Below are 18,318 nucleotides of genomic sequence, written 5' to 3'. Positions count from 1 at the left end.
CATATTGATGACCATGATGATTTTCGTCATCTATTCCGAAGCTGAAGCTGAAGGTATACATGGTTCAGCTTTAAGCCAACACCTTGTAGAAGTTAACATTGCTTGGAACAGTTCTTAATTCGAGGAAGGTGGTGGTACATCGTTCGCACTTTTTACGGGACAACGTTTTGTTAATCGAGCATACAGCTGTACAAAGGTTGTCCAAAAAAGCGTAGGCGACAATGCCGAAAGGTAGTCTGGGAAATACCTAATAAATTTCAATAAAAGCTCAGAATCCATATTGCTCGCCATCTCAAGTCTTCGTTGTACGGTCGAGGCATTATGGATTCTGAGCTTTTATTGAAATTTATTGGGTATTTCCCAGATAACCTTTCGCCATTGTCGCGTACGCTTTGACGCTCTTTTTGGGCAACCTTTGTCGAAACAGCTGTATACTCATGAACAATCATCGTTATAGCCATCATTGTTGTCGCCATCCTCCATAATCATCAACATTATCTTTATCATCTTCAGAACTGTACAGGACAATAGAGAACAACACAGTAGCACCCCCCCCCCCTTAAGCTTTTAAAGACTAGGATGATCCCCACTGGTAAATCGTCTGTTAATTTAATCACCTCGGTTCAGGGGAGACGGTATTTCCGAGGAGGGGGGATTTGGAATGCCGGGAAGGGAAGAACGGATTGACTCTTTTACATAAGCTTCGGTGTTTACCATTCATTTCAGGTCTCCTGGGAAATGGTTTCTTTGTTTGTATAATTTGTTTAGTCAGGCGTATTTCAGTGTTCACCTGTCATTTGATGCATCATATTCAAACAAAAGAAACATGCAGTGCTCGAGGGAAGAGGCCATGTCCGAGTTGCTTTGAACCTCATTACGAAAGCGAGGCTAAGTGCAAAGCTTTTCATGTGGAACTTTGTTTTGTTTGCACATGAATGACAACTAATTTTCATAATAAAAACTATGAACCAAGCTTCGCTTTTATAATGAGGTTCAAATCAACCTTTGGACCTCATTAGGAAAGCGAGGCAAAGTCCAAAACTCTTTATGTGGAAATTAATTTTGTTTGCATGAAAGAAAACTAATTTTCATAATAAAAAAAACTATGCACGAAGCCTCGCTTTTATAATGAGGTTCAAAGCATCTCGGAAATGGTCTGTTACAGTCAATTAACTCAAACTGTCGTTTTGGATAACTTTTTCCTTAATAATAGTAACGCAATACAACCATTTAACTGAAAAAAGCATTCCCGAAAACTCATTTCGGGAGCTTTCTATCACCCGAAAATTATCGGGGGAAAATGACGTGACTTTTCTCGGGCCCGAAAAGTTCGTGCGCTTTGAGAAACACCAGAAAGCGTTTTCGGGAGCTTTACGGGGAGCTTTTCGGGCCCGAAAAGTTTTCGGGAGCTTTGAGAAACGCACGCCTGACCCGAGACGGGGAAACAGTGAAGCCAGGAAAAAAGGGTTTGTTCACCTGACGTCTATCAGTAAAACAAACATTGTCCTAAAAGGAGCAAAGGCTTTGCCTGAGAAACGTGATTCTAAAAAAAGCACAACACATTTGTTCAATAAACATCCATTTTCTTGTGTTTACAAGCAAACATCGCTTTGTCCAAAATGATAATAATAATGAAAAGATTTCTTTATCAGTTGCTGTGGAATACAAATTATCCAAGAGAGACTCTTTTTACTTAGCCCATTTTTCCAGTGTTCCCTAAGGTCTTCTTGTTTTACTGTCAGTCATGTTCAACAGGCCAGTCGAAAATGAACCATTGTTTCGGTTTTGCATTCTCGACCCCAGAGCCTCTCGGCTCGAATAGTCGAGAATGTCGGTTTTGATTGGTTTTGATGATTAGCCAGTGACGAGCATACGCAGACAAGCAGGGTCAAATATCGGTCTGACCAGCCATATTTTTGGTTTTCGAAAATGCTGTTGAATGATTGTATTTCACTAATTAAAAGTGGTTCGTGAGATGAATAGCTGATGGTCATAATCACTGGCCCCACCCCCAAGAGTCCTCACTGCCAATCCGCTTCTCACCTAAGGTGATCTGTCCAAACAGGTGAATATTTGAGCCTCCACAAGCGTGTGCTTCGTGCGATGTGCTTTTCAGACGCTTTTAGCAAGGAATGTGTCCCCTAGTTTCGGAACCACTTACAATTACTCGATGAACACAACAACGACATGTTATAAATGCTTCATTTTGAATTTTCTTGACGGTTATTTTGTCCCTAATGAATACTGAAAACATTTTTTCTTGGCGGCTCCTGAGTCGTCATATTTCGAAACGTTAATAAGCAAAGCTAATTCAGTTTGAAGTGGAAACAAATGTATTCTTTGTCGAGCAAAACGGTCGATCTTATGACTTATTTATGAGCTCTGTCGCGGAGTTGGCAATAATGTAGAAACATTCTTTCAAAGCATCTTTCCTTGCAACATAGAAATAACAGTTTTAAGCAAGAGAAAATGTTTTAAGATAATCCGAATTCTTAGCTTTCGTTACACCTACTAAACGACATGAACAAATACAACCTTGAGATCTACATCAAAAATTATTTTAACATTAAAGAAGTCACTAGACGCTGATTACATAAGCAATTACTCGGAAAAGCTGATAAAAATAGCCATTTATTTAATAAATAAGCACAAACTACGTCTCGAGAATGCTGTGTCCATCCCTGCTTAGTCGCTTGAAAAAAATTTCCTTTTGAGTTTCAGAATTTAAACTCAGTCAACTGAAAACATTTACCAGAAAATCGTCGCCTGTTTTTAACGAAATGTTATTTCGATTATTTAGGCTCTTGGCTTATTTTAATTAAAGACTATTCATCAGATATGGGTGACAATTTATGCAAGTAAAGAAAAAGGACTTTTTGAATTGCCACGGATAGGGGTCAAATTGATCAAGAATGCCCGCTGCTACTGCCAACCAGTTTTGTGTGTCAACTTTCCGTCGAATCCAGTCGTCTTAATTCCAAATCCTTAAGATCGTGAGAAACCTAAAGAAGCTTATGAAGTCAGGCCGGAACCCTGCACACGAAAAACACTCGCTAGGCTGACAACCGGGGACCGCTGCGAAAATGCCAAACTCGTAAGTAAACAAGTCGGTTCCATTAACAAATTATTAGCACGTCGTCGAATACTGAGTGTACAGTTGATTTGATCCACCTCCGAAAAGAATCTCTCTACTCTGTTCCAATATCGGTTGACTGAATATCTTTGACGGAAAAGACAGTTTCTTGTGTCGTAATGGAGATCCATGACAATTTACGACAATTAGCGTTTTGACAACATCACTGCATCGCCAACTTGCAATTAAGATGTCGAATAACATCCCGGAATCCTCGTTCGTGGCATCAATCCGTTTTCATTACTGATATAGCCCCGCTGTAATTTATAAAAAATTTTATACGCATGCAATATTTGACAAAAAGATGCGAATTGCCTCAGTTCAAATAGCGTTAAACAGCTTTCCTATTCCAACTTTAATTACAACATTACCTCCCTATACAACCTCCATGCAAATGAGTTCGAATTGAGCTGATATTTACGCAGTTCCCAAAGCGGTGTAACAAAAAAGTCAAACAAAAGCGATCTAAAGGGGAATACATAATAATTAAGATATTCATAAGCCACATGGATTCAAAACGCGACTTCGTTATTCGTAAACAGGTGTAAAATTTTGTACATGCGTAATACACGTTGTGAGCCCGCTCTGATAATCTTAACGAAAAAAAAACGAAATAAGCGTGAAATATTAAGGTGGTCGTGCTAGTGTGTTCTGAATAATTATCATGGAGGCCGAGCCTGGTGAGACTACAACAAGTCCACCGCAACGTCCTCGCATAAAGATATCCCCTGCACCAAGAAAGTCAATATTCAGGGACCTGCTTACTCCTAGCGACAGCGAGTCAAGGTATTTTGGCGTCGAATTTGTCTTAGATCTCGAGAGAAGATGCCCCCACCTAAATAGAAACACCTGTGGTTTTAGCTAAGCCCTTGTAGCGACTACCTTTGAATCCTTACCTTTTGTAGGATAGTACCCGTTGGCTTGTAAAATATTTTAATCCCATTTTCATTTGGGGATTTTTGTTTTAGTTTCAATTCAATATGGGATGTAACGATTTAAACGTGAAGTTTTAATGCCAAGCTGTTTTTAATAGGTGGTTTTATAATTTGTTGCTGTCGTGCTACGTATGTTGTTTTCTCGGTTAAGTATCTTGCTCTATTTGAGGAGAGTATTTGTGAGGCTATAGTTTTATAAAGCCGAGTGTTATTTCAATATCTTAGCGGCGTGCTATTTTACGCAAAACCGTCAAGCCATCCTTAATTCGGCTGACAGTACCTAAATGCCGTTTTTATTATTTTATTATTATTTTTTTTTTTTGGCAAAGAAACCCAGGTAATGGCCGCGTATTCATGCAAATTTTTTTCCAGTTCCATGGAAATATCAAAGAAATTTAATATGATTGACACAACTGTAGCTTGTATTTCAACAATTTGAAAACAATTCTAAAAGAAAGCTACTTGTATGGTTATTTTTCATTTTCACTGGCTAGCAACATTTACACGGTAAACATCAAGTACACGGTTGTGTTGAAATCGTTTGTCGCCCGCCAGACATGTGTTTTACTGCCGCGGGCGTTTGTAACATCAGATAATATTGATGAACTACACTGCAAACTAGCTTTGGGTTTAGTATCTATATCTCCGACGTTTCATGTTCCCTTTATAGTCAAAAGAAATTGTTGCCACGTAATTGAATGACAAAATTTCTCAAAATCAGCAGCATACAACGCTACTTTGGTGTCTTAACACAGCAGGCCCTCGAGGGAAAGTGGACAAATTTGCATTTGGAATCGCAAATTGCCAGTAATGATAACAACTTCCATCCGGCAAATTGGCGGCGTTTTCATTCTAAAACTGAGTTAACCTGTCTCGCGTTATAAATAGTTGATGAAATATTCTAAAGCAATGATTGTCTGGGGAGCGAATCATTACGCTGTATTGAGCTACAACACTTCATTTTGGCATGACAAAGAAAAGTTTAAAACCATGAACAATGTCGCCGTTGTTTGCATTGTTAGATCCATCGAATTGTTGAAATAATGAGCGCAAGAAATGAAAAATCAATTTTATTGAGCTTTTGTGTTTTACATTTCTCCATTAAACATGTAAAATTTGTATTTCTTATCTTTGTTTTTGCGGACAATAGTTTCAAGTGAAAGAAACGTGATGTTATGTTTTTAGCCTGGTGAATAAATGAGACAGGTATTTTTTTTTTCAGTCAGTGAAACAGGCATACTCGGAAAAAGAGAAATCCGTGTTGAACCTATCACCTATGACATTCTGATTACCATTTCGGATGCACTCCCACGAGTCTCCTGTAGCTCAGTGGTAGAGCATCCAAATTAGTAATCGGAAGGTCTTGTGTTCGACACCTGTTTGGAGAACTCGGATTTTCTTTTTCCGAGTATGCTTGAATCATTGACGAAAAATTCGTCTATCATTAATTTCAATGTTTACAAAGCCTTTTCACCGCAATCTTTTTCTTGTTAATTTTTTCCTCTTCTTCTCAACATCAGTTTATTTTCTGGGCTTCACATACGCCGTTGCCCATCGGTCCATCCCGGCTTCCTCTTGTACTTTTGTAGGCCTGTATTCACTGCATATGATACCGAAATCTCTTACCGGTTCGAGTCAAACAGATGCGAGTTTACACTGATAGATCTGGATTCTCAATCTGATATGGACACTACTGCCGGTATCATGTAATCGCGTGTTTTGACTGTTCGTTTCATATTTCTTTTAGTTCTACTTTCTTGAGGTTTAAATTCGATGTGGAGGTTTTCATCTCATATCGGAATGAACATCTTTTACGCAAACACCCCAAGAAATTCATAACAATTTTTTTTCCGCAGGCACTTATTGAGAAGATATTTCCATCAGTGTTATTGTCAAATAAAGACATTTCCTGACATTTTTGGACAAACGCCGGCAAATAACCTGGTTTATTTGCATGGCTAATAAATGAACCTCCTTTTGGAATATCGATTCAAAGATTTTACACCTTGCGTAATATAGAAAATGTAAAAAATATATATATATATATATCAATAATTCTGTGTTAACAAGAGTAGAGTCATTCTCTGTGGTCCCGAGAATAACATATTAACGCGACAATAGTGATTTAATCGTAATCCGGCCAGCCAATTAAATGTGTATGTGTAGATGTCTTGTCAGTTCCATGTATTATGCGCAAACCTCAAGTAGTCAGAGTAGTATTCTCGAATGTTGAATATGCGAAAGAGGGGGCTCTGCAAAAAGCAGATAACGTGATCTTAAAATCAATCAATAGCGAATCGACCTGTCTTGGCCAAGCCAAGGTCTTCTCTCGATGTCTGAGGACGAGGAACTGAGTGTGAATTCTAGGAAATTTGTCAATATAACGTGACTTCCGATCGCGTGCCGTAAAGTGCTCCGTATGTTTTCTCGCTTGCAGACCCTACTTTCCTGAAATTGGCGGCATCCCTATGACTACCTCGCGAGCCAATTATCATGTTTCTTGATTTCGTGGCTGTATTAGACGCCCTATTCGGCTGTGAAACATCGAGCTCGCGCATACAAATTATAAAATTTCTGGTGCTCGAACCATAAATCTAAGCCAGCCATCTTGAAATCAGGCCTCCATTCGAGCAAAACGTTGAAACGATTTACCCATAACTATTAAGAAGATAAACAGCAATCGAAAACGCGTGTACATCATGCTAACTATGTTAACAAGGAATTCACCAAGCGAATCGATAACGTTACGTAACTGATGCCATCTCGGTTTCGTTCTCTCCGACATTGTGACGTAACATTCTTAAAAATTGTACATTCTGGAAAAATGTTCTCCATTTTGAAGTAGTTCAAATGGACAGCATATATGGATATCACTAGTCCCTGAAAATGATCCATTCACAAACTTTTATACGGAGAGGCTATTAGAACCCCTTCCCCTTTTCGCTTACAAACTTTTATTGAAGTGGTACCCCTCTTTTGTGGAAGACTCCAGGTATAGTCCAAAATAGGAAATAGTAACCCCCCCCCAACCCCCGTCCAATAATAGTAATAATAATAATAATAATAATAATAATAATAATAATAATAATAACAACAACAACAAAAATAAACGGGAAAATGACACATTCGTTTAAGAATTGACCGCCGATACTTGGGGTGGTCAGCGGTAGCCCTAATAAATTTAGTTGGTGACGTAACCTGGAGGGGACCTTAGAAGCCTTAAAGAGGGGACCAATCTCGTACCTAGAGTCCTCAGGCTCTTGGGCCAGCAGCTGGTCCTTGATATTTTCATTTAAGGACGGTACTATTACTATTTTGCGAATTGGTCCAAGGAACTCGGGTTTAAGTAGAAAAAAGAACTTCGCTGTTATTTAGATCTATTTACGTAACTTAACTTAAGGTGGGGGTTCACCTGAAAGCCGTTTTCACGCCGCTTAAAATCGGTCAAATGGAAATATCTTGTTTGCATTTCAAGCAATACAAAAACCCTCCATTCATAACACAAATCAATGATTTGGGGTGTTTTATGAATTTTTGGGTAATTTTTAGGTATATTTGGAAGGAAATAATTTTTCTTGAAGGATTGGTAAAATTAAATATTAAAATTAAATTAAATAGGAAATGTTGAAGATTTAGTGAAGTTTTAAAATTAGAATTTGTAGTTAATAATTAATAAACGGATACCCAAGTTAGTCCACTAGCAACCTGGGGTGCTCTTGCGTGGTTATCGACTGTCTGTTAGTGTTCCAAAAATCATTTTCTTTCTTCTATCCATTCTTAAAACCTCTTCTATTTTCACTCAAATTCAGGTAGAGCCCCACCTTAAGCACGGTGCCTACTAATTTAAAGGTATTTTGACGCGCCGGGTGTATAACTATGCGGGAAAAGCAGATCTTAACAACGGCCATTGGAATCCATAAAGAAAATCGGGAATTTACCATACATATTTTAGAGAAAATTGATTGAGTTTCAGTGTGGATAGAAAACGCCGAACATTGTTCTACAAATAATCTAAAAAAGAGCAAGGCTGATTTCACGGTCAGGGAAATTTTTCCAACATTTCGAAGGACAAGGTCTTTCTTCTCCTTCAAGAAGAAAGGCCGTACCTTTCAAAATAGTGCTAAAATATACTTCCCTGACCTTGCTCTTTTTTAGATTATTTGGTCTACAATTTTTTTCTGATTAGATCCCTTCCTACAGGATCCGGTACTTTTATTTTGTCGCGGTAGTCCTTTCAAGCATAGTAAATTACTAATTTTTACTGAATACATTATTCTTTATTTTAAAGCTTTTTAGAATTATTGTTGCCAGATTATCCCTAAAAAAATGCGTGGTTACCCCCAATTTTCGTTTTCGGTTCCAAAAGCCCTTGCTAAGATCAGCTTTCCCGCGTGGTGATAAACTGTGCAAAAATACTTCTGTATTAGGAGATGTCCTCCTTAAATTCAGATCTAAACTGCCACGGCGAACTATTTGATGCTCATCGCAAAATCGGTTTACAAATGGATAAAGTAAAGAGAAAACTGAATTGTCCACCTGTCTGATCTGGTTTCACCAATCATTGTGATCACTCGACTACGTGACTTGATCAGTTGGTCGGTAAAGAGAAAAAATCGAATATGTAAACCGCAATCAATTATGAGACACTTGTTTTCCCCACTTTTAGAGATATAACCTTTTTTCTTTAGAAAACTAAATTCTCGTTCTTTCATGTTGCATGGACCTAAATTTCCATTAAGAGTGTTTGGATGGGGAAGCAAACAGGATATCCTTTATTTTCGCGTTTACAATTAACTTAAATGGTCCTTTCATTTCTTAAAGCTTTTAAAAAACTAATTCTCTGAAACACAAACCAGGTAAACAAAAGCCGCAGGTTTTTCGGCAATAACAACCGATTTCCCGGTCGGCGCAGCATGCTATGCTAAACGGAAATTCAGTATAATGGATTTGGTTTGTAAAAGAAACTTGAAGTGTCAGCGCAAACCATTTTAGACTGGCAGTGTTGACGTATAATTCAAGTTCATTACGCGTCATTCCAATTTTCACATGGCAAGAAAACGCAAATAGACTGACATTTTAGAAAATCAACCTAGCATAACATTGGTCAAACATTTTCCAGTAGTAAAGATTTTAAACGAACAGGCCGAAGAATGATGGGCTGAGAAGTAGATTTTAACTCGAAAACTTGTAAACCAAACGTTTAGTACGTCAATTATTATTTCGTTGAGAAAGCAAGACAGCGCTTTAATGACGTTTCTATTGAGCGCATTAGCAATACATATAAGTGCACACTCGGTTATGATAATTTTAATCCTGTTTCTTTCTTCTCCTGCAGTGTAACAATCAAATGACCATATGGAAAGTAAACAGTTCCGACACATTTTCTGGGAGTAAATCTGCATTTTGTATTTGATTCAACACAAGTGTCTTGATACAGCATCGAACACCCGTATAGTAGCTTGTGGACAATTATGCCTGCACTGAAGAAACAAATTTTCCGCAAAATGTGAAACACTTTCGCTTCGAGAAAACACCATTCAAAACAGCTGTTCCTTGTTCTGTATCTCAGTACATGTGATAAAGATCACTTTCTTCACTTCGGAGGCTTAAAAGGAAAATCCAAGTGAAGTTTTTTCTTAAGGGAGTCGTATTTGCGAGTAATATTTAACAATTTTGTCATTTCAGTCCGCATGAATTTCAACAATCACCTGTCCGTCTGACCATCAGCTCGCACTCTAATTGGTCGAGCAACAAAAGAAAGCCATGCAACCGCTGGAAACCATTCATGAGTTGCAATATTTTGGCGATATTGGTGATCAATAATATATGCTTGCTCGACTAGTTCATAAATCCGCAGATTAACCGAAAGTAACAAGATGGCAAACGGAAATTCAGCGAAACGCCAAAATTCGACTGGTGTTCCGATGCTCCTTCCTCCGCTTCATCCAAGCTTAGCAAACCATCCAAGGTAGGAAATGATAACAAACAGCACCTTGCACTTGAATATGCAAAATACCCAAAACCCCGCTATGAGCAGCGTTGATGTCAGGAAGCGTTACGATATCTCGCGTGAAAAGTAGCTGACTTTCACTGGAGGTAAGCCTCTTATTAAAAAAATCAAGAAGAAGAGAAAACCTCCAGCTGAAATAATAGCCACTAGATTCGAAGGATAATGTCTCTTCGATTTTTCCATGGATATGTCGACGCTAGACTCTTGTATTCAACACATGTACAGCACATGCGATGTTTGAGTATATTTTGTTTTTCCAGTTCCTGTCTCACGGCAACAACCCATCAGTTTTTACTCTCAGTTACTCTTTACCGCGGCGAATGACATTGACTGCAAAGTTCAGTTTTGCGAGTCGCTTGGTTTTAATATTTTTATTTATTTTTTTCGTTTGTATAATTATTCTGCAAAGAGAATGACTGAGCGATATATCAACTGTTTTATAAAGTCTTTCATTCTAACAATATAATAGTATTTTCAAGATTTAGGTTTTCACCCCATTCAGCCGTATGGCTGATGTAACAGATGATCTTCCGGTTCATGGGTATTTTTTCATTGGAACTATCGATCATTTTCAACCTGCCAAGCAGAAATTTTGTTGTACGTCTGACATGTGGAGATTTTCCGCAAAGGGAATTCAGTTGGTACAGAATAATTATGGCGAGCGTGTTTTATTGATGTCCGGCGAAGGAAAAAAGGTTACCGCAAGTTAAATAGGCATACTTAGTGAGTTGTGCTGAAACTTTAAAGTGCATGTGAATAATATATACCAAAGTGACGTGATTATCAATTGTTAAACATTGAATCAATTTAGCTTGCGTTCCTTCTTGAAAAATTAAAAAAGATGAAAACTGACAGCAACGATCCCGAAATTTGCAAAATAATTAAAAACATTCAATGTTTTGACAACACAGTTTGCTGTCAAACGATTCGTCCCGTCATCGTCTTTCTTGTTGCCATCTCTATTGAAAAGTGTTCTTTCATGATCATTGTTATTATTATCTTTGTTGGCAGTGTAAGAAATCCAAAATAATGAAGCTTGCTTGATTGCAAAATGTAAATAGAAAGGACATATCACAAAAGGAAAGGCGGGAAACTGTTCTAGAAATTAAGCACATTACATTGATACGAGTTCATAGTACTAACAAACTTCTCGTGAAAAGTTTAACTGCACGAGAATAACGTGTTTCAATAGCTTCAGTCGACGTTTTCACAGCTGAATTCGTCTAGTTTCAATAAGCCAAGGAAACAAAATAGACGGCAGAGTTAAAAAGAAAGTAATTAAAATCAGCCGAGGGCAATTCAAAGCACCCAGACACCTCGGGCCAATTATATGAATGGGGGTTGGGGGAGAGGGCAGAATGTTATTTGCAAGAGCATTGCTTCTGTAGTCTAGTCTAGCGATCATGATGTCAGACGTGGCAAATCAAATATGATATTTTCTCCGCTCAGTTTTCTTTTATTTTCTACAACACTCTTTTCCAGTGAAATTCTGTTTAGTTACTGATCGAAGTGTCAACCATGCCGTAACAATCGCTGGCTGTTTTCTCATGAAGCGCGGAAGTTACAAAGTTAAATGGTCTTAAATCGGAGAAGGGCGGGGTTATAGACGCAATAATGAGCTTCTTTTTGACTTGTTGGTTTATCGGATAATAATTGCCTTGGCTGAAGATCGCTGAACATGAGAGAGTAAAATCCCAGGTATTTCAAACTTTCACTTGGAACGTTCTTCTGTGCCAACAGCGGTTTATCTTTCGGTCTTTGTTATTATCGTGCAATACATCCCCCAGCCGCTTGAAGGGGTTTATGCTAAAATGTACAGTGACAATCGATCCAAACAAATTCACGCACTAATGGCAGCAGACAATGGTATCTCAATTGAAAATGGTAATATGATGCCAAGCAACCAGCTAGTTATTAAATACTGAAAATCAAACATTTACATTCTGCAGTCGAAGTTCAACATTTGACTCCATTAAATTCGCTTCTAAGTCATTTTTTCGTTCATTCAGTATGCATGGTGTTTCATGGTGTTTCAGTGTAAGGAATTAACTGAACCAGTTTATGACATATTAGCATCCGCGTAGACGCCTCTTGTTTCCTTTATGCACTCGGGCTAATCTTTATGGATGTAACTTTTTACGAACATTAGTGATGAAATTTTTCACGTTACTGCATGAGGTATAATTCTCGAAAGTCCCGGTAACTTACCGGGCCCGATAAGTATATTTTTAAATGTTTTTCGCCGATTGCACAATGATTACAGACAAGGTACTTGGCCAATGTTTTCATAGAATTATAAGATTTTAGAATTTGGTATTCAAAGCTAACATAAATTGATTTCTGTTAAGAAACATTTATCACCAAAGACATTTATCGAGCTCGGCAAGTTACCGGGTCTTTCGAGAAACGGGCCCCGCATCTCCGTATCATTTTGCTTCCCCTCAGCCGTGATTTAACTATTATGGAAAGCATTTTCTGTGCTTCCACAGAGTGACAGAAGCATGAGTAGCAGTTTTGAACTGACTGTGAAATTATTGTAGAAATGTTTAGAAACAAGAACCGCTGGTGAGTGTTTCATTAATTTTATAGACTGAAACGTAAGCCCTTGTCCACACTAATCCTGATGCATTTGTTAACTCGCATTTTTTTCCTCCGGTTGACCTTCCGAAAAACAGACCAGTTGGAAATCAGCTTTTAATAGATAAGAAGCCGTCTACATTGTCCTTTGCGCAGTCGTTATTTGGCTAGTGCGTACGGTGACGCTCCCATACACCGAGCCTAAACCGGATAAAAAGGCTAGGTTTTCAAATTGAAACTCAAATTAGCGTGGACAGATTCTAAAACGGCCAGTTTGATCACCGAAAACGGATCTTTTTGAAATCGCGGTCCCAAGTGGACAAATTTGAAAACGCTTGCTAGGTGGTTTAGTGTGGACGGCGGAAAAGGAACTCTCAGGAAACGTCGACATCGTGACGGTATCGCTCCATCGTGTATCTAATACTTCTGGGGGCGTGGGGACGTTTTAGTGTGAATGGCAAAAACGACACTGTGGACAGGAAATATTTTGATGCGTTTTCAGGTTTATCCGGATGGGATTGGACAGGGCCCAAAGTGTTTTATGTTTCCATTATAAAATAACCCACCGAAAAATTTACCCATTTCCACAGACTTACAGAAACACATTCGCTCTGACGTAGGGCATACGCTCGAAACGTCAGCACTCGAATCTCTTCACCTTGGCCAAATTACCTCATTAACTCTGTTGATAAAAACAAACATTCGTTACCACTAACAACCGACGTAGCACTACAGTTTCTTAACGAAACTAACCCCCTTATTCCATTCGTTACAGAAGCACAGTTTTCAATCAATCAAAGTGAGCGTACAGTAAAGGTTCTTTTTTAGTTGTTTCAATTTGCGCTCCATAAAAACTTGCTTATTAAGGCGTTACCGTATTTTCTCGATTAAACGCCGGCTTAGATTAAACGCCGGGTCAAAACTGCCGATTTTTAAATAAACGCCGGGTGCGTTTAATCGGGGCCCCGGGCGTTTGATCGGGGTCCCGGCGTTTATTAGGGGTCGAGGTCACAAGGACCGGTTACAAGTAAATAGTAACCTCGTGAATGGCACTGTTACGACATACCAAGTACGGTATGCTGTTTTGGTATTTTAATAAACGTCCAAAGGAAAAATACCGGCGTAACATAACTGGGATAGTTGCTATATAGGGAAATAAAATACAGCAATGTATCCGTGTTCGTGTTGTATAATTGACGCCCTTTCTTTCTTGTGTTGTAGTGCTCACTGTCGTTTGAATCACGAGGATCCCTCCAAACTGCCCCCAGGTTTTCGAGGATCGGTGGTAATAAATCAACCTGGAAAAATGGCTGAAAATCGCATTTCATTAATAAACGCCGGCCTCGAAAAAACGCCGGGTCAAAACTGCCGAATTTTAAATCCTCCAGCTGTGATATGTGTGATGTATTTGCACAAAAAATTGCCTTATGAATCACCTGCCGTTTGTTTCATTACGGAGTCTTCTAAATATGTTATCTCCTGTCTCGCAAGACCCACCAAGTCTATTTCTTTCACACCGCCCAGGCAAAATATCACGTTTAAAGCTAAGACTAGTTCTCTGTTCGCAAACTAATGCCTTATCGTTAAAGGAACTTATAACTCGCCCAGTAAGCGTTACTGTGGAGTTTTGTTGCACAAACGTTGCGAGATCTGGAGCACCTCTCCCCGCCGTACCCACTCCACCCGCTTCAGATCAGTTCACTCACGTCCAAACTTTGTACATTCAAAGAGCGAAAAACGTACAATTAACAATTATCCTGACAAATCGCGTGGAATAGCGCCTGATACTTAGCTGATGAGGCCGTAAATTGTTTTATTACTCAACACATTGACAACAAAGCGCAGTTTTATTGCAGAAAACCTGAAGAAAATCTTTCGAGGCGTTTACTTGTTAAAGCGGTCTGCCAGTTTTTACAACTCTATGGAACACTGACTCTACGCGTATGCAAGTGTTTGACTGTAAATTGCTGCAAAGTATCTGACTTATACGCCGCTCTTTCTTTCTCTTGAAACAGTTCAACGAAGGTGCTAAGGAAGAAAACTGTGTTAAATGTATAAGCTGAAATAAAAATCTACAGTTTGAGTATTTTGAGTAATAACTAAACCTGATCGAGACGGAACGAGTGTTGTGAATTTGTAGTCCTCTTGGTGAGAAGGTGCATCATTTTGATTCGTCGGTTTGTTTGACGGTCTGAACTTTGCTGTAGGGCTTGCAAACATGGACCGCTCACAAATTTTGTTTTCTGAAGGGATTTGTGTTTTACAAGAAAATAATCCAACTTTTTCTATGTGTAAAGCCAACAATATTTGCGAAAGTATTTCGAAACTATGGTGCAAAGATTTTCTGTACGAAACTTCCTTTTGTTGTAGGTCGTGTGTTAATGGGGAAAGTTCGTTTAAAGTTTTTGTGTCAAGAACGTTTTTCTAGATATTGGTCACTGGCGTATCAGATAAAAATCAGTATTTTCGCTGAGTTTTATTTGATATTTTCTGGATCTATTTCTGTCAATCCAAAGCATCCCTTTCTGACGATTTTCAAGGAAACCATTAAAAAAAGACATATTATGATTTTTGCTGATGAATAACTGATTGAATACTTATATTGTCTATTCTTCGTTCTAGCTTGTTTCATTTTCTATTTTATATTTTCAAGCTGGTCGTTTTAACGTGTAACTGTGTACAATAACCATAAATAATCAAATATCACAGCAAAATTGCCCGATTCGTATGATAATTATGGTGTACGCGAAAGGAAACATTTTCTTTTTTTTTTTTTACCACGACAAGGTCTTGAGATGTTTCGTTCGTCAAGTCGATCTATATACACCATATTATGTATTGCCTTGAAACTTGAAAGTCAAAGAAAAAGAGAGAAAAGAGTTCTTTGGAGGCAGGTTGAATTAGTTGCCAACTGAATCTGAATACCGTGATGTTGTGGCTGGTTGTCATGACACCAAAACGGTCAGTATCTGTTATTAATTGGCAAGTCGCAGAAGCAAAACATATTTTGAAAACAATGTAGAAAATGGTTGATTTCGAGTCTCCTGCGGTGCTAGATCGCTTAATTTTCCTTAGAATAACCTCTGTTCGTCTTCAGCCGGAAAAAGAAAACAGTTTTATAATTCAGACGATGGTCATTTGTTTTGGATGAATTCAAAAGGAGGTCACGGGGCAGTGCTTAATCATGATATGCTTTTCTTATTACCTAAGCCATGTAATGAAAGTAGCTTTCACTATTTTTGAAGAGATTAAGCCCCCGTACCTTATCTCACGACTAATAAATATTTAAGCGCACTTTGTTGTTAATTCTCTGTCAAAATCAGACCACACTAATTCAGATTTAGAATAATGCGTTCTTCACGACTTTTTTGTATGTGTCAAATCCGCGGTACATTGTACTTTATTGGAAATTCTGAATTATTTTTTCATTAATACCGGATTATGAATAAAATGTGAGAAACATGGGGGCAAAGTTTTTCATTCACTCAGGCGTTGATGACACCCCGGTGAAAGCTTTGCATAAGTTGCTTTTTGTGTGACGTGAAAGGCAGTTCAAGTTAAAAGGTCTTTCATAATGAATTTCCGCCCAATTCATACACTTATCCTGAGTTCTTAGAATAAAACAGCTGTCAGGCAGCGTCTCTTAAAACCGTTTCCATAAGCTCGGCTTTCAGCTTGCTTCTACAACAAGTTTTGATCGAACTTCCGATTATTCAGTCGTGTAAACAAACGTTCTATGTTTGTGATATCGTCACTGCCGATGGCTAAATAATTTATGAATCTGCAGCTAGGTATTTGACGAGGGCTGAAGCTTAAAGTAATCATGTCTGCTTGAGGCGGCGGGGTTTCAGAGTTCATACTTTTCGATAAATCCTTGTCGATCGTTGCAAGCGCTTCGCATTTTTTTCAGCAGATTTCCCGGGAAGATTTTTCCCGCGAAAAAATCACCAAAGAAGCATTGTGCGCGCGTTGCGCATGACTGAAGCAAAACATGGCGGTCAGTTTGGACCGGAAGAAAGTTAGGATACAAACTTCGTTGCAAAATTCCCCGCAACGGGCTCCACTGACCTCTGTGACGTACGAATTTGATTCTCTTGGTCCTAGGTATCGACTGAGGGAGATTCTTTCTTCGGACAAAGGAGAAGATAAAGAAAGGTAAGCATGCCACCATTGCAATTTTAATATTGGTTTGCCAGTCCATGCCAGGCTTAATCATTTTGTTCCCTTCCTTGGCTGTTTGCGTCTTGCAACAAACAATTTATCCGTGTAGTGTACGGTGGACAATTATGCAACTCCCTTTCGTCTCTGATAAGATTACACGCAAAGAATATCGATGGAAAAACTATTTCAATTTAAATTACGTCTCAGCATTAAACAATGCCCATTTCAATCAAGCGAAGTTGTCGCCTAGCGGCCGTGAATTGAGAATATTTAAGCTTACCGGATTTAGGTATATTTGGAACGGTCGAATGTCAAAATTTTTATTCACAAGCTTATGCCCATGTAATTCATCAGGATGTGTTTGTGCCTATCATGTCATTCGTTCAAGTTTAATGAATTTGCCTAAATTTCCATCGTCTGATTCCCGAAGGTGATATTCTAACTTCTAAGCAGGGGCTTAACATATGACGAAAAAATATTTTTTGCGTCCTTTTAGACAGAGCAAGGTTTATTTTCAGTTGATATTGTAAGATAGCAAAAAGAAAACATTCTACTTATTTGAAGGTTATTTAAATAGTCGTGTTTGTATTTTGGATATGTCAAGTTTTCAGTGTACAAATTATCTCACCTATAGTTCTCAAGCCAGCTGGTTTCATGTCATACTTTCTCAAAGCAGCAATAATTTTAATTAAGCCTAATATCAGTGGGTTTGTATTTTAAAAGTTGTGAAATTCTGGTGGGAACATTTTGCATAGAAATTAGTGAAATTTAATGGGTATGTGGTAAAATGAGTTGTTTTCTCAATAATATCCAAACTGGATTGGCCCGGCTGTTAATTGTCAATGTCTTTTGCAAACATTTGAACAAATCTCTTATTATTTATGCATGAACTCTCGTTACTGCTAACAAAAGTGGTTTTTGCACTAAAGACACAATAAATTACCCTCCAAATTGTGTTTGTTTTTAAAAGCTTGTTTTCACAAAAAATATTTTGTAGCAGATTTCAATTTGGTAAAGTGAAACATTAAAAGCCTGATCTGAAAGCAAAATGTCTTAATTTAATAAAAATAATACTGAATATTATGTTAGTTATTATTTCACTTTTGTTACGTATTTCATGAATGTCCGGTTATCGAAGCAGTAGTAAAGATTAACATCTTGAAATTTGAATTATTTTATACCCAGCTATCATTGTTTTTCTCTTTTTAAAATGATATTTCTTTCTTTCTCGCTTTCACACTCTTGTTAGTTCCTTTTCTTTATACATTCAAACCTTAACTTAAAATGGGCAACGAGAGCATTTAAAGAGGAGAGCCTGAAATGGTGCAGTGTTAAGCTGTCAGGCCTCATTCTGTTTTAGTTAAAATTTTAGTTAAATTTCCAAAGGCAGGGACTTCCATATATTATACATGGGAGGGGTGCTTGTTAGTATAAAACGAGGACTCCCTAAAAGGCACCAAACTGTTTTTCTTTGTTGTGGACATACAGCTGGAAATATTCGT

General features: G+C 38.1%; 1 protein-coding gene across 4 annotated transcripts in view; it reads left to right on the top strand.

Moving 5' to 3' along the window:
• The first annotated feature begins 2,878 nt into the window (after window positions 1-2,878).
• LOC146479129 (potassium channel subfamily T member 1-like) overlaps window positions 2,879-18,318 on the top strand; it is a 49,945-nt gene continuing 34,505 nt past the window's right edge. Inside the window, exons 1-2 of one of the 4 annotated variants that reach the window (XM_085111390.1) lie at window positions 2,879-3,094; window positions 16,760-16,810. In XM_085111390.1, coding sequence (XP_084967516.1) covers window positions 3,084-3,094; window positions 16,760-16,810 — 62 coding nt within the window. In that variant the 5' untranslated portion in view covers window positions 2,879-3,083. Of the gene's footprint in view, window positions 3,095-3,662; window positions 3,920-9,758; window positions 10,037-16,671; window positions 16,811-18,318 lie in introns of those variants that run through there. The other 3 variants (XM_085111388.1, XM_085111389.1, XM_085111391.1) reach the window with 3 other exon arrangements.

The sequence above is a fragment of the Pavona decussata genome, unplaced genomic scaffold (genome assembly GCF_977016875.1).
Source record: "Pavona decussata unplaced genomic scaffold, jaPavDecu1.1 SCAFFOLD_61, whole genome shotgun sequence".
NCBI lineage: Eukaryota > Metazoa > Cnidaria > Anthozoa > Scleractinia > Agariciidae > Pavona > Pavona decussata.
The sequence above is the reverse complement of the archived record's forward strand: the minus strand, read 5'-3'. Positions and strand labels throughout refer to the sequence as shown.